Consider the following 16,019-nt stretch of genomic DNA (forward strand, 5'->3'; position numbering starts at 1 on the left):
AAAAAAAAAATGTAAAATGTCTAACAACATTTTATAAAAAAAAAAAAAAAAAATTAAGAATACTTCCCATTTAAGCAGCTAATAAGGACCAAAAAGTCCATATGGAAGTTTTTGGAACCCATCACGCCTAATTTGGAGTAATCCTATTCTCAAAGCAGCAACTTTAGCACACATGAGGGTGTTCTGCTTGCTTAGCGCAAGCAACAACCATTAGGATCAAATATTCGCAGTTTAGGTACCACTTAGAGTAGATATATAGTTAACTATACAATTGTGACCTTTGCTCAAGGTTAAGCTTAACTTTAGGTGATGTAACCACGTTCACTTACCTTTAATCAAATCCAACAATGTCCTCAACTGCATTTTCACTCATATATATAACATCCCACATCAACCAACGGAGAGGGGGTGATGTGCCTTATATGTGCATGCCCACCTCCATATAGCATGAGGCATTTTGGGAACTCACTAGCTTCGGATTCCATTGGAACTCCGAAGTTAAGCGAGTTCAGGCGAGAGCAATCCTAAGATTGGTGACCCATTGAGAAGTTCTAGCGTGAGTTCCCAGAAACAAAACCGTGAGGGCATGTCCAGGGCCCAATGCGGACAATATCATGCTACGGTGGAGCCGAGACTGGGATGTGACAGAATAGTATCAAGCCACTTTGCCGTGTGGTGCAAGTGTGCCGACGAGGACGTTGGGCCCCTAAGGGGGGTGGATTTTAACATCCCACATCGACCAACGGAGAGTGGGTGATATGCCTTATATGTACATACCCACCTCCATATAGCACGAGGCCTTTTGGGAACTCACTAGCTTCGGATTCCATCGGAACTCTGAAGTTAAGCGAGTTCGAGCGAGAGCAATCCTAGGATGGGTGACTCATTGGGAAGTTCTCGTGTGAGTTCCTAGAAACAAAATCATGAGGGCGTGGCTGGGGCCCAAAGTGGACAATATCGGGCAACGGAGGAGCCAGGACTGGGACGTGATAGAATATAATATGGTATTAGAGCCACTCTGCCGTTCGGTGCGAGTGTGCCGACGAGGACGTCGGGCCCCTAAGGGGGGTGGATTGTAACATCCCACATCGACCAACGGAGGTGGGGGTGATGTGCCTTATATGTACATGCCCACCTCTATATAGCACGAGACATTTTGGGAACTCACTGGTTTCATATTCCATCGGAATTCCGAAGTTAAGCGAGTTCGGGCGAGAGCATTCCCAGGATGGGTGACCCATTAGGAAGTTCTCGTGTGAGTTCCCAGAAACAAAACTGTAAAGGCGTGGCCAAGGCCCAAAGCGGACAATATCATGTTAGGACGGAGCCGATCTGAGATGTGACATATATGTTCTATTTTTCTCATTTAATTAGACTAAAAATAATTAAGCTAACTGACACATTTTTTACTTATATTTGAGGATATCAAACCTTGTACTTAATCTATACTCTTATCATTTTATACTCATTTTCACCAGTAAGCTAAACCCCCAAGTAATGTACGCAATAAAGAAATTATATATATACTAAAAGAGAAAATGAACTGAAACACTATTCATAAGCACAGTATTGTTCCGGTTTTACCCCCTATTTTTTCCCTCTTTTTCAACTTTGCCTTTTTGTCTTGCTGTCAAGTGCAGCAACATTCTCGAACATGTGGGATCCCGTTCCATCGACACGTCCTGCCTACCCCCTTCTCGCTCTTGCTCACCGCTCCATGTCGCTTTATCTCCTTTGTCGCTCACAATCATCGCAAAAAAACCTCAAACCATCAAATCCATTTTCACAATTTCTCTCAGAATCGGCACTTTTCCCTCGCTCACCGCTTCATCGTCAACAAATCTCAACCGTAGCCGCACTACAAGCCCATATGGACGGAAAACCCATGAAGAAATCTTGGTCGTCGGCTGACAACTGAACTACAACATCGTCTTGACTCACCCTAGCATCAGTAGATTCTAGCTTCAAACCTTCTCCGACCCTTCTACCCAAAAGCTTTCTCATCGATTTATCATCAGGTAAGATACTGGAGTTTTTATTTGGCATTTGATTGAAGTTTTATGTGCATAAAATAAGAAAACAAACTCAAACCCCCAAACTAATTAACATATAAAATTCTACAAATTCTCTCACACTTAATCGAATCGATCTCAATTGTTAAGGTTTTAAGGTTTCGGTCTTCAAATTTCGGCAAATGATTTCCGTCTGAACACCGGCGACAAAATATGTAAAAAAAATGATATTCTTCTCAACATATGTAGATAATTTCATTGGATAAATTCGTCCATGCACCTTAAATTTTATGTTTGCTTAGTATATGTTTTCATAATTAGATCATATCAAGCTCCATTCATGTCCACTTCTATTCCTAAGAGCCCGTCTTTTGTCAATGGCGACAACGGAGGCTAGGCTTGAAGCCAAACCAGAACCAAAAGAAATCGAAGAGAGTTCTGAACCTCTTCTCAAATACAAGGTAAACAAAACTAAAATATCCTTTTTATGAACACCAATCAGCTTCTTTGCCCGTTAGGTCCATTGTTCTTCATTTTACATGTCTTTCGAAGCATATTTGAGGATAGAGATTTAATACTCCTCAATTTGGGATTTCTGTGTTGTAGATTTTGCAACAGCAGTTGCATGGGACTCAGGGAAGCCGTTGGTGATGGAGAGGGTGAAGGTTGCTCCACCTAAGGCCATGGAAATGAGGGTAAAGGTCAAAGATACCTCAGTTTATCACACTAAACTCTACTTCTGCCGAAGGTCAGCAATAATATCTACTACATATATATATAATATACATAAAATATACATATATGTGTGTATATATATGTGTGATTTTATACGATTAACCCTTGAGAATTGCAGATTTGTAAACTATGAGTAGAGTTTTCTGGGCACATTTACTTCGAGTGAATACATTGGACTTCATTCTGGTCATCTTTCCAAAATTAAGCCCCTTGCTCAGTTGGACAAAGTTTACATCCTCAGTTGTGCCATACCGACAAGTTTGGTGTCCTACTCAATGCTTTAGAGCCTTGAATTATGCATCCTAAACTGATACTACATATTGATTCGTTTGCATTATACTGGATATTTTGTTTTTTTAATATTTGGTTTGGGTGCCCCTCTGAATGTAGCTAAAGGAAAAATTATCCTCAGTTGCTGTTTATGGCCTCGCTGTAAGTTTGGAGAAATTTTGTTGATCCTAAATTCTTTGTTCTAATAAATTGCATTTATTTTCTTTTCCATATTTATACTGATACATGCATGATCTAGGCTACTAAAGGTGCAAGAATGTTTGGGGCGCGACTGAGTATAGGGGTGGAGTCGGTGGACTTGAAGCCCAAGAGGTTTGACACAGGTATTTAATTTTTTATTTTTTACATTTGGATTTGGTTTAACAAGTAGTTTAGTGGAAAAACACATAAACATATTTTTGCTTAAACATTCTTTTCCTGGTCATAACTAAGAAATTTGGAGTAAATGAATTTGTGAATTCGAGTTACAATGACAAACTAGTGCACGAGATGAAAAATGATTTGCTATGGTTATTATGTGTTGGACATGAATCAACATAGATAGTTAAGTTATAACTTTAACTTATATTTTTATTTTCTTTTGCTTCTCATCTACCCAAGTCTACAATGTACGTGCAGCTAAAGAGAAGACCGAGACATCAACTAGTACAGAAGCTCCTGATAAGACTAATTGCATATAGCACTACAAATGAGCACCACAAATTTAAGCTTCATGTTGGTATGTGATTTCCACTCCATCTCATCTTTTTTTTTTTAATATCAGTTAAATTTTCAAACCTTTTGTACGTATCAAGTAATTCTCCACATAATTGAATAATGGCCCTTTTTTTTGTTTCTCTTTTTCGCCCTCCATCAATTCATTAGTTAAATAGATGCTTTGTATATATATGAAAACTTGGTTTTGATAGGCACCAAAAGTTTGGCCATAATAATTTGTCGTTACAGTAAGATTAATGATTTAATGGGGTTGTGTTTAATTTTTTTAGAGTTTAAATTAAAGGGTTGAGCTTGATGGCTTTACTCTTTTCTTTTTTGTCTTTCCATTGTTGTATTATATGTAAAATTCAAATGGGTTCTTCAATCTTTTTTTTTTAGTTTTTTGGAGGTTTCTTGGGTTGTTGATGCACAAAACCGGAGGGTCTTCGAACAACGTAAATCCGACCGTGAATCTGCAAGAAAGTAAAGAACACAAGATATATTGTGGTTCACCCCAATGTTTGGGCTACGTCCACACTGATGTTGATATTGTTTCACTCTGAATGGTGAATATACAAGAAGGCTAGAGGCAGTGTGCTCTCTAGCCTATTTTCTCCCTTCCCATGGCCTAAATCTTGACCTCCCCTAATGAGGAGAGTGAGGAGTCCATTTATAGAATAAGGGATCCTCACTTATTATATATTTGCCCATTCATTTATCACATAATTACATTTGAGTCCCCCGAGTATTTATACGAGATATAAATACGGAGGCTCTAAGTATGGTACAAACAGTAGTCCCCCAAGTCTTTATTCAAGAGAGTCTTTTGGCTGGAGACTTGAAATTCAGTCCATGTGTGGGCCAAAGTAACTAGATGTCGTCTAGAACTGAATACTCGATATGAGGCGGTGTTCAATGTGAAATGATGCTCAACTAGAAGTAGAACATGTTGCGAGGCTGCTCGGCTTGTGGCTTATGTTGCCTTGGTTGGCTCGGCTTGTGGCGTTGAAGGTGAGGGAGTCCCTTTTATAGAATAAGGGCTCGCTCCTCAATAAATAAATGATGGATTATGAGTGATGCTTGCGGCGAAGCGGTTGCTCAACAGGCGGCGATGCTCTCTAATGATGGTGAAGGAGTCCCTTTCATATAATAAGGGCTAGCTCCTCAATACATAAGTGATAGGTTAGGAGTGATGCTCGCGGCAAGGCGGTTGCTCAGTTAGCGGCGATGCTCTCTAATAAAGGTGAGGGAGTCATTTTTATAGAATAAGGGCTTGCTCCTCAATACATAAGTGATGGGTTACGAGTAATGCTCGTAGCGAGGCGGTTGCTTAACGGGCAGCGATGCTCTCTAATGAAGGTGATGGAGTCCCTTTTATAAAATAAGGGTTCGCTCCTCAATACATGAATAATGGGTGCTCTCTAATGAAAGTGAGGGAGTCCCTTTTATAGAATAAAGGTTCGCTCCTCAATACATAAATGATGGGCTAAGTCCCCCAAGTATTTTTCATGAGTCCCAGTTACGGAAGCCCAATATATGGTACATAGTGTAGTCCCCAAAGTCTTCAGTCAATAGAGTCTGTTGGCTGAAGACTTCAAATTCAATACATGTATAGGCCGAAGTGGCAGTTGTTCGGAGGTGGTCTTTGTATACCATGCACTGAAGCTTTGTAGGTGAATCTTTGAAAGTGAAGCTTTGAAGCTGGAGCTTTTGTAAATGAAGCTTTTGAAGTCGGAGCTTTGTAAATTAAGCTTTCAAAGCTGGAGCTCTTATAAATGAAGCTTTCGAAGCTGGATCTCTGTAAATGAAGCTTTCGAAGCTGGAGCTCTCGAAGCTAGAGCTCTGTAAATGAAGCTTTCGAAGCTGATTGACATGAGTGATGCTCATGAATGTTTATGTTGATTGACATGCGTGATGCTCATGGATGTTGACATGAGTGATGCTCATGAATGTTTATGTATGATTGACATGAGTGATGCTCACGTATAATTTTGGAGTACTGGACGTACTTTTGATCACCTAGTTGGTGATAATAGCGGCAGGTTGCCGAATAATTTTGGAGTACTAGACGTACTTTTGATCACCTAGTAAGTGATAATAGCGACAAGGTGCCAAATAATTTTGGAGTACTAGACGTACTTTTGATCACCTGGTTGGTGATAATAGCGGCAGGGTGCCGAATAATTTTGGAGTACTGGACGTACTTTTAATCACCTGGTTGGTGATAATAGCTTTGATCACCTGGTTGGTGATAATAGCGGTATGGTGCCGAATAAATTTGGAGTACTGGACGTACTTTTGATCACCTGGTTGGTGATAATAGCTGCAGGCTGCCGAATAATTTTGGAGTACTGGACGTACTTTTGATCACCTAGTGGGTGATAATAGCGGCAGGCTGTTGAATAATTTTGGAGTACTGGATGTACTTTTGATCACCTGGTTGGTGATAAGCAAGTGGGTGTCCGGTCAGACAAGAGATCACCATGAGCATGTGGCTTATCAGTCTATAAGTTGGTAAACTTCTTTAATCAACAACAATGTTGATCGGTGGATCTAGTTTCTCAATAATTCCTGACAATAAATGACAGTATAAGTACGACCGTATAATGAATAAATCAAATTGACAAAGTTTGTCAAGGCAAAATATTTTATTATGTGCCTTTTATGAATAAATGATTTATTTTGTTGTGCGATAAATGACATGTTGCATAAATCAACAATATATTAGGTATTGCCTAAATGTGTGTGTGTGTATATATATATATATATAATCATGAATAAATGATTTATTCAGTTGTTTGATAAATGACATGCTACATAAATCAATAATATATTAGATATTGCCTAAATGTGTGTGATATATATATAATCATGAATAAATGATTTATTCAGTTGTTTGATAAATCACATGTTGTATAAATCAATAACATGGTAGTAATCTTATGATATCAGAAATTATATTATTTAATCATAAGTCATCATGGTATAAAAATAATAAAATTATTATTTTATAATTAGTCATCATGACACAAATAAAATAATAAGATATTAAATAAACAATGATATTGAGAAAACATAATGATGTTTGCTAAAAATGAAAAGTAAAGCTTTCTTTATTTTTTTCCTTTTGTCAGATGGCAGACGGAATAATGATAGAATTAATAATAGGATGATTATAAGAAAACTTATCGTTTTAGAGTGGGCATCTTTTGGTTCAACAGAAAGTGGGATGGGGGACCTTGGTGCAGTGTAGTGGTGCACTGTAAAGTATCAAGTTTTGGGTCATTTGCTAGCTCCAACAAGACTTCGTGTCGGCACCTCTTGTTGTGCAGGCTCAAGTGGTCCCTTTAAAGTTTTTCCAATCAAGTATTTGACAGCTGTCCCTTTGTTCTGTTCCGTGGCTTTTTCAGAAAAATAGGCATGGGGTCATGCACAAAGCCCTGGCATGCCATCGCGGGGCCACAGAGCTCCATAGTTGTTGCCAAAGAGTTCGTTCTTTTCCAACTTCTCATAAGCATCAGCTTTGAGGGGATCCACCCGTATATGGTCTCACCGGCGGCGGCGTTAAGCCAAGAGGACCAGCCGGCGGAGACTTGCTCAGCCTCCAAAGAAGAACGACTTGAAAAACCCAATCTGAAGCTAAAAGCACCACCTTTCCCACCATTGTGACTATTATGGCTATGATAAGACCAGCTTTATGATGATCATCTGTAAATGAAGCTGGGGGACTACTTTTTGATGATCTGTTATAACTACCATATTGCAAGTGCTGTACCACTTGCCCCCGTTACTATGCATGCTATTGATCGTCTGCAAATCCAAATCCCCAGTGCTACACACCCGGCGGACCGGGACGGTCTCTGACTCCCTCATGACGAAAGTTATCACGACAGCATAAAACTGATTCGCAACCGCCTTGGCCATCCTGCGAAACTCGTGCTTCATCACAAACTTATGCAACAGAACAGCGGGCTTGTTCTGCTTCTTGGTCTTACTTATCGCTAGCAGCACAGATTGATCTTTGCCCACACCCTGAATGGTCACGATTTTCTTGTTTGCCAACCCAGAGTGCTTGTAGGAGTGGAGATTGAGGAGGTTGTTGGGCTCCTTGGTGAACCGCACGCCGACGTGACTCCTCTCGAACTTTTTCACTAGAAAAGAGTTGTTCTTCTTCACTATCTCCCATATTAGTTGCCCTAGAACTGTCGCCATCTCTGAGATTTTGATTCAACTGCTCAGATTGGGGATTTAGGGTTTACAGAAGAGAGGAGAAGTTGGGGTTTATCATTCGATGAGCCTGCGAGCGTCTTCGGGGGAGAACTTAGGGGCAGAGGCAAGATCCGTGTCCAGAACGACGCCATTCTTGTCCAGCTTTCACTTCTTGGTTGGGTCCATTGGAGAAGAGCAAGGTTAAACCCTAACCCTTGGGAAAAGAAACAAAGAGTCTAGAGAGAGAGCGAGTTGGGATTTTTCTGTTTACTATCAGAGAGAGGTTAGGCTCTTCCTGTCTATGGTCCTGTGGAATGTGGATGTAGAAGGGTCGGAGTTTGGGGTTTGGTTTGCTTGGGTTTTTGCAGATTCACGGTGGAGTGTGGTGAGGTTTCATGGTGGTGAGATGAAAAAATGAAAGAGAACCAACATAACTTTTCATGTTGTTTCCCACAGACGGCACCAAATGTTGATGCACAAAACCGGAGGGTCTTGGAACAACGTAAATCCGACCGTGAATCTACAAGAAAGTAAAGAACACAAGATATATCGTGGTTCACCCCAATGTTTGGGCTACGTCCACACTGATGTTGATATTGTTTCACTCTGAATGGTGAATATACAAGAAGGCTAGAGGCAGTGTGCTCTCTAGCCTATTTTCTCCCTTCCCATGGCCTAAATCTTGACCTCCCCTAATGAGGAGAGTGAGGAGTCCTTTTATAGAATAAGGGCTCCTCACTTATTACATATTTTCTCCTTCATTTATCACATAATTACATTTGAGTCCCCCGAGTATTTATACGAGATCTAAATACGGAGGCCTTAAGTATGGTACAAACAATTGGTTTTTTATGGTGAGTTCACGACTTGATTTAGCTTATTTTTCTGTCTCCAAATATAAGTTATTAGATGCTTTTCTTTGTTTTCCTCTAATTTTTAAACTTATTTTTTGTTATTTAGTGTGAGAAAATGGCTTCAAAATTGGAATTTCCATTATCTGGGCAAGGGAAAACAGGAAGAGAACACCATTAGTGGTGACGATGGAGAATCCTTTCTTTGCGGTGGAAATCGATGGTCTATGTGCAACATTTAGCCCAGTTCATAAGAGCAGTGGTCAAAATGAAGAACCAATGACATGGGGATTTGTTTAATTTTATCAAGTTTTATACTAAGGTAAAACTCCCCCCATTTAACATAGTTTTAAATGCTGATTAGTATGTGTGTGAATTGGATTGTGAGTATGGTTGTATATACGTAATAGTAGAATTAGAAACATTGTTGTAATTATGTGTAACTAGAGTTGTAAACCCGCACATAACGCGGGCTTTTTTGCTTGTTATTACTAATTGACTATTAATAAGAAATCATCATGTTCTCTCATTTGGAATATGATCAACAATTTATCAAAACTATTTTTTTATACAATTTATCATCTTCTCTTTGGCAGCCCTACATGTGACCTCTGATTTCTACCAGTGCAGCCAACTTACCCCATCCCCACCCCCAAATCTGATCCAAAGCAACCAAATCAGGGCCTACCAAGACAACAATAAAACCCTAGACGGAGCAAAACCCACAAAGCCTATTCTTTAAAGAAATGGCATGGCCGTAAATAAACTGAAATCCACCCCAAAACACTGTTCATTAGTATAGTGCAATTTCATCCCTTACTTTAGACTAAATTAATGTTGATACTCCTAATACCTCTACTTAAAAAAATAAACAAAAAATAAAAAGAAGAGTCCAAAAATGAAACTTGTGTTGGGATCTATTTTATCTGACAATATTTAGGGTGGCCGGCGGCAAGGAGAAGAGAGAAAAGGGATATGTGTTTATGGAATTGTAGAGGAATGTGTGTTGTTATCTCTTCTACATTGTACCTTTATTTATAGTAGTAGAAGGAGAGAAGATATTCCTTTTTCCCCAAGAAATACAAGTTGTAATAGGAAATGATAACTAGAATCAAATCTAATCTAGGATTTACACAATCACACTTAAACTAGGAATGTTTACAACACTCCCCTTTGAGTGTGTAAATACTCAAGGTAGATTTAGTATCATGCAGAAGTTGAGGAAGTCGACTCATCGATACTAATTCCAAGGAACAACACTTATTCTCAATAAGGTAGGAACTTGCATAAGTAGTAAGTCTCACTAAAAAAACCCTAAGGCTATGACAAAAACCCAATGAGGGATAAAATCCATAGTCTAAGGAAAAATGCGTGAGAAATGCAAAGTCAAATAAACGTCTACGGGATGTCATCAGGGATATGACCAGCCCAAGGTGGGTGCCTCGTTAAAACCTAGTTAGGTAGTAAAAACCCAGTGGGAAAAATACTCCTAATCATAGGGGAAAAGAGTACATTAAGATCAAGCAAGTATCTACAAGATACTCCTTCTGAGTTTGACATAATTCCAAAGAGAAATAGCAAAGTTACAACTCTGAAAGTTTACGCATACCAATTCCATGAACAAGCTTCTGAAACGTCGTCTTTGATAGTGATTTGCTGAAGAGATCAGCCAGATTGTCTTGTGAACGGATTTGCGTGACTTTAATCTTCTGATGCTTTTATTGTTGATGTGTAAAGAAGAACTTCGACGCAATGTGCTTGGTGTTGTCTCCTTTGGTGAAGAGATCGGCCAGATTGTCTTGTGAAAGACCATTCATAAGAGTCCTCGAAGACTTCGCTTTATCCTCATTAAAGCGGCGCAACACCTTCTGTGTGTAGTTCGATTGCTGTACTAAAATTTCATCCGAACAATGCTCTATCTCTATACTGAGACAATATCGAGTCTTACCTAGATCTTTCATCTCAAATTCTGACTTCAGGTGCGCAGCAGTTTTCGCGAGCTCTTCAGGAGTTCTGATAAGATTCATGTCATCGACATATACTGCAACAATCACAAATCCGGAATGTGACTTCTTAATGAACACACAAGGTCATAATTCGTTGTTCACATATCCCTAACTAGTCAAATACTCACTCAAACGGTTATACCACATTCTTCCGGATTGTTTCAAATCATAGAGTGAAAGCCTCAGCCGAATTGAGAGTGTGTTCCGAGGTTTAGAAATATTTGAACCAGTCAATGTAAGTCCTTCGGGAACTTTCATATGGATTTCCATATCAAGATCCCCATAGAGATACGCGGTTACTACGTCCATCAGCTGCATATCCAGTATTCGAAAACTACCAAACTGATAAAGTAGCGAAAAGTAATCACATCCATAACGAGTGAATAAGTTTTGTCATAGTTAATCCCGGAGCATTGTGAGAAGCCTTGTGCAACAGGATGAGCTTTTTAACGCATAATTTCATTCTTCTCATTACGCTTCCGAACGAAAACCCACTTGTAGGCAACGAGCTTCACATGTGGAGGAGTAGGAGCTATGGGTCCAAACACTTTACATTTCGCAAGCGAATCGAGTTCGATTTGGATTGCTTGTTCCCAGTTTGACTAATCAGTTCTACGTCGACATTCATCAACGGAACACAATTCAATGTCAACGCTCAACATGATCGCAGTAACTACTACAAATGTTAATGCATCGTCGATAATCATCTCATTTCTATGCCACACATCATCTAAGCTAGCATAATAGATCGAAATCTCATGATTATTGGGAAGAAGATTCGTCTTTTCAAGGATGCTTCCATAATCTAGAATTTCCTCATGAGTAGGGTAGAATGCGTAAGCAATAGTCGGATTCACGGTAAGTTCTTCAGGACCTTGTGCCGTGGTTTTCCTCTTCCGAGGGTGTGAATCCTTTAAACCAAGGGGTCTGCCATGCTTTTATGTAGGGGTAGATGATTGCCTAGCCGCTCATGTACATGGATAACCAATATTGGCGTCCCAGGCTTCCAGGAGGGCAGTCCGTTGTACATTTGGTACATCTATCTTTGCAGGCGTATTCGCACGTAGAATATGTGATCTTGTCACGCGCGCTAGATCGATGAAAGCATCTGGCGTGCTCTAGAGATCTAATATGTGCTACACTTTAGTTTCAGACTGAGTGGTGCGGGGATCTAAATGAGACAAAGTAGGAGTCGTCTACGATAATTCGCGTCGTTCTTCAGGAACAATGACGTTCTTATCTCCCCTCAACGACGGGAAGATTGTCTCATAGAAGTGACAATCCACGAAACGAGTGGTAAACAGATCGCCTGTCAAAGGTTTTAAGTAATGAATAATTGAAGCAGAATCATATCCAACATAGATTCCCATCCTTCGCTGAGGCCTCATTTTTGTACGTAAGGGCGGAGAGATCGACACATATACCACACAACCAAAAATACGTAGATGCGATATGTCGGATTCCTATCTGGTAACCAACTGAAGGGTACTAAATGGTTGTGTCGTAACAGGCCTCAGGCAGACCAACTTTGTTGCGTGCGATATTGCATGGCCCCAAGCAGCGATTGGGAACTTGGTACGTATGATCAACGATCGAGCAATCATTTGTAAGCGCTTAATGAAAGCCTCTGCCAGGCCGTTCTTGGTGTGAACATAGGGTATAAGATGTTCAACTTCAACCTCAACCGACATGCAATAGTCATCAAAAGTTTTAGATGTGAATTCTCTAGCATTATCCAATCGAATAGATTTGATTAGATAATTAGGGTAGTGAGCCTTGAGCTTGATAACCTGAGCCAACAGTTTGGAGAATGCAGTGTTCCTTGTGGACAACAAACACACTTGTGACCAACGTGTGGAAGCGTCAACCAAAACCATAAAGTATCTAAATGGTCTGCAGGGAGGGTGAATCGGTCCACAAATGTCCCCTGAATCCGTTGTAGAAAAATGGGAGGATTCGAACGAATCTTGTCATAAGAAGGCTTAGTAATAAGCTTTCCCATCGAACATGTTTGACATGCGATTCCTTGGATCGAACCTAAACTTTGGGTTAGTGGATGCCGGTGTGAACATTTGAGGATACGGCGAATCTCTATTCGTCCATGATGTCCCAAACGATCATGCCAAAGTGTAATTTCGTGCGTGATCCTAGTAGTAGGGCCAGCCACATAGTGGCATTCAATGGGGAGTATGGTCGTAGTATACAAACTTCTCGGGATACGCTCCATCTTATCTAGAATACGCTTCTAGCCATATTCGTAGGAAGTTATGCATAAAAATTCAACTCCGTTTTCTTCGTGGGTTTCAGCGTGGTAATTGTTGTCTTTAATATCCTTGAAACTTAACAACATTCTTCCGGAATGTGGAGAATAGAGTGCCTCAGAAATGGTCAACATTGTACCATTAGACAACATTATACGTGCCTTACCGTATCCTTCTATCAGGTTGGATGGGCCTGAGAGGGTTGTCAAAGATGCATTCTTAGGTGTGAAGTTAGTGAAATAGATGTGTTCATGCAAAACTGTATGCATGGTTGCACTATCTGCCAGACAACTAACTTTCCCACTAGTCATACCTAGAATGAAAAATTAATTTGAATCAGTCACTTGCATAAAAGTTTATAAAAACAATTATCAATTCAAAATAATTTCATTTATTCAAGGATTAAAAACTTAATATCCATAACAAATCATCAACTAATAATCCAAACATAAAGGAAAATTGTTCAAAAATCAACCAAAAACAAATGAGGGGTTCGGCCACTAGGTGGAATTCGGCCCCAATTGTCTTATTTCAACTCCCCATTGTCTTATTTCAACTAAAAATAAGTCTATGTCTAAAATTCTAATCTTCCATAGGGGTGGTATCCACCTGAAAATCAGAAACCTTCAACTTTGTAGTCTCCGGTTCGTCCACTTGCATGAAGTTTGATTTAAACTTCTTACGACAAGAATGGTATTCATCTACAACCTTCTTAGGAGCTCGGCAAACACGGGACCAATGGTCCTTTGAACCATAACGACAACACATGTTCGCATCCATGGTTTCAGGTGCTTTGCCCTTATTCTTGAAGTTCGTGGCCTTGGGAGCGAGGTTTGGGCGCTTCTGGGCTTTGTTTCCTCCCTTGGATGGGCCTTGACTTTGTTAACCTTGGTAGGATGGCTTATGGCCACCCCTATCACGCCCCATTTGGCGTTTTGGGCGTTGGTGATTGCTATAATGTGCTTCAGGCACAGCAGTCACCCTAGTAGGCCGAACCTGATGATTCTTCATCACCGGCTGGTTCTGCTTTTCAGCGAGAAGTAAAACAGAGATCAAATCAAAAAACTTGGTGAACTTCTGAGCTCTATATTGTTGCTGCAGAACAATATTAGAAGCAAAAATGGTCGAATAGGTCTTCTTCAGAAGTGATCGAATTCGACAAACTTCATAATTATATCCATTCATAGACTTAAAGTCTTGGAAACGCAAATGTTGCCAGTCGTGTCTTGCTTCAGGCAAAAATATGTCCTTTTGGTGATCAAAATGATCAGCCAATGAGACCCATAATGCACGTGGATCCTCCTCAGCAAGATATTCAGTTTGTAGAGCGTCATGAATATGTCTTCGGATGAAGATCATAGTAGTGGCTTTTTTCAGCTTCGCCAACAGGCTCGTCCGTTACTTCTTCAATGGCAGGACACAAGTTCTTTGCAGTGAGGTGGAGCTTCACATATCCAGAAACCTCTAAAGCGACGAAGTTGAGTTTGTTCAAATTTGACATGTTCCTCTCACAAAATAGATGGACAAGATGTGGTTAGTATGATGGAGAAAAAGCAATCCATTCGTGTAGGAGTAGAACATATAGGTTCTAATAGACATGATTTGGTTTAATTTTGCATGAAAAACTTCGAGTTTTCATGGGTGATGTGTTTAAATGAAAAACTTCAAGTTTTCAAACAAGGCATGGTTATAAGAAACTTCAGATTTCAAAATAATTATGAACTTCAGGTTCATATATTCCTGCAGGCAAATACAAATATATACAAACAAATATGCAACAAGAATATGCAAAGAAATCATTTTAAGTTTATAATTATAATTGAATTTTAATTATTTGGACTTCGGGCCAAATTAAAGTGTGGGCGAAAAAATATAAAACCCATTTGGCCTAAAATATTTAGGCGAATAAAACACGGGACCCAAAAGAAGATATAAGCCCACGGGGTGGCTTAATAACATGGTGTCGTGTGAGCTAGGCCCAAAATTGGGTTGGGGGGTCACAGGTGAGCTTCAGGCTCATAGGTAGATATGGGCAAGGGAATAGGCTGCTGATGGCAGACCCAAAAAAATTCAACATGGGCTGCATCATGCAAGCCCAAAAACCAATTTTTTTTTTTTACGCAGCCCGCTTCAGACGAGCCCAGAACAATAAAAAATTGTTTTTTTTCCATACAGGCTAGGCCGTGACATCGCATAGCAGTAGCAAGCCCAACAAGCACTGATGCAGGCCGAGTGGTCGAGACCTAATTTGGGCTTGGGTCGAGGAGGTTCGAGACACCCCAGCGACGCTGGGTGTCGGAACGTAGCTGGGAGGACGCCAGTGTCACTTCAGGCGACTATCCTCGGGGGTTTATGGCACGGAGAAGCATGGGAAACCAACTGGGGACCCAAATAAGAACGGAGATTGGAGAAATCTCGACGTGATATCAAAACCCTAGAATTTTCGATTGTAATTTCAAAGAAAAATTCGAATTTCAGACAAGAACTCGTCGGGGGGTAGCCGGAGGTGGCTGGGCATGGCTCCAGGCCATGCTATTCGATGGTTTCACGGGGGGCAATGCCTTCTGGGCGTCAGGTCTAGGGTGTTGGGCCTAGAGCTGTAGCTCTAGGATAGGTTCTTAGCTCGGGAAAGCATGGGGGTGGCTCATCGCCATGGATGAAGGTCACGAGTTCGAAAAAACCCTAGGTTTCCCGTTTTAATAATTTTTCTTTCATTTTTATTTCAATTCAAACTCTGCCGTGTAAGTTTATCTTACATTGCCGGTCCCACGCCCGGATAAAGGAGGAGGGGGAGGGCGTCAGGTAGTCGACAGCCGGCACTCCATGATCACGTCGAATCCTTATGAAAATGAATCCAGAACGAAATCGCGCTAAAGCTAGGGCGTCACCCGTAAGTGGCGCGTTGTGTGGCCTGAGCACAGTGATAAGTGAGCAAGGGTCGCTGTATCTCCATCGGCA

The 16,019-nt window shown here is 40.5% G+C and overlaps 1 protein-coding gene and 1 long non-coding RNA gene across 4 annotated transcripts; one reads left to right on the top strand and one right to left on the bottom strand.

The window, feature by feature from the left end:
- The first annotated feature begins 1,701 nt into the window (after nt 1-1,701).
- Nucleotides 1,702-9,050, top strand: LOC108169682 (uncharacterized). 3 transcript variants are annotated; one of them, XR_011575106.1, is made up of 7 exons: nt 1,702-2,018; nt 2,334-2,473; nt 2,619-2,760; nt 2,866-3,179; nt 3,277-3,361; nt 3,657-3,756; nt 8,904-9,050. It is a non-coding gene; the product is annotated as an uncharacterized lncRNA (long non-coding RNA). The 3 variants fall into 3 exon arrangements; XR_011575105.1 differs by having other exon boundaries at nt 2,619-3,179; XR_011575107.1 differs by having other exon boundaries at nt 2,410-2,473; nt 2,619-3,179.
- A 4,893-nt stretch (nt 9,051-13,943) lies between these two features.
- LOC139190902 (uncharacterized) lies at nt 13,944-14,420 on the bottom strand. The gene has a single exon (XM_070811392.1). It carries the CDS (start codon nt 14,418-14,420, stop codon nt 13,944-13,946), a length of 477 nt encoding a protein of 158 aa, XP_070667493.1.
- Between the last annotated feature and the right edge of the window lie 1,599 nt (nt 14,421-16,019).

Source organism: Malus domestica, chromosome 13 (genome assembly GCF_042453785.1).
Source record: "Malus domestica chromosome 13, GDT2T_hap1".
NCBI classification, from domain to species: domain Eukaryota; kingdom Viridiplantae; phylum Streptophyta; class Magnoliopsida; order Rosales; family Rosaceae; genus Malus; species Malus domestica.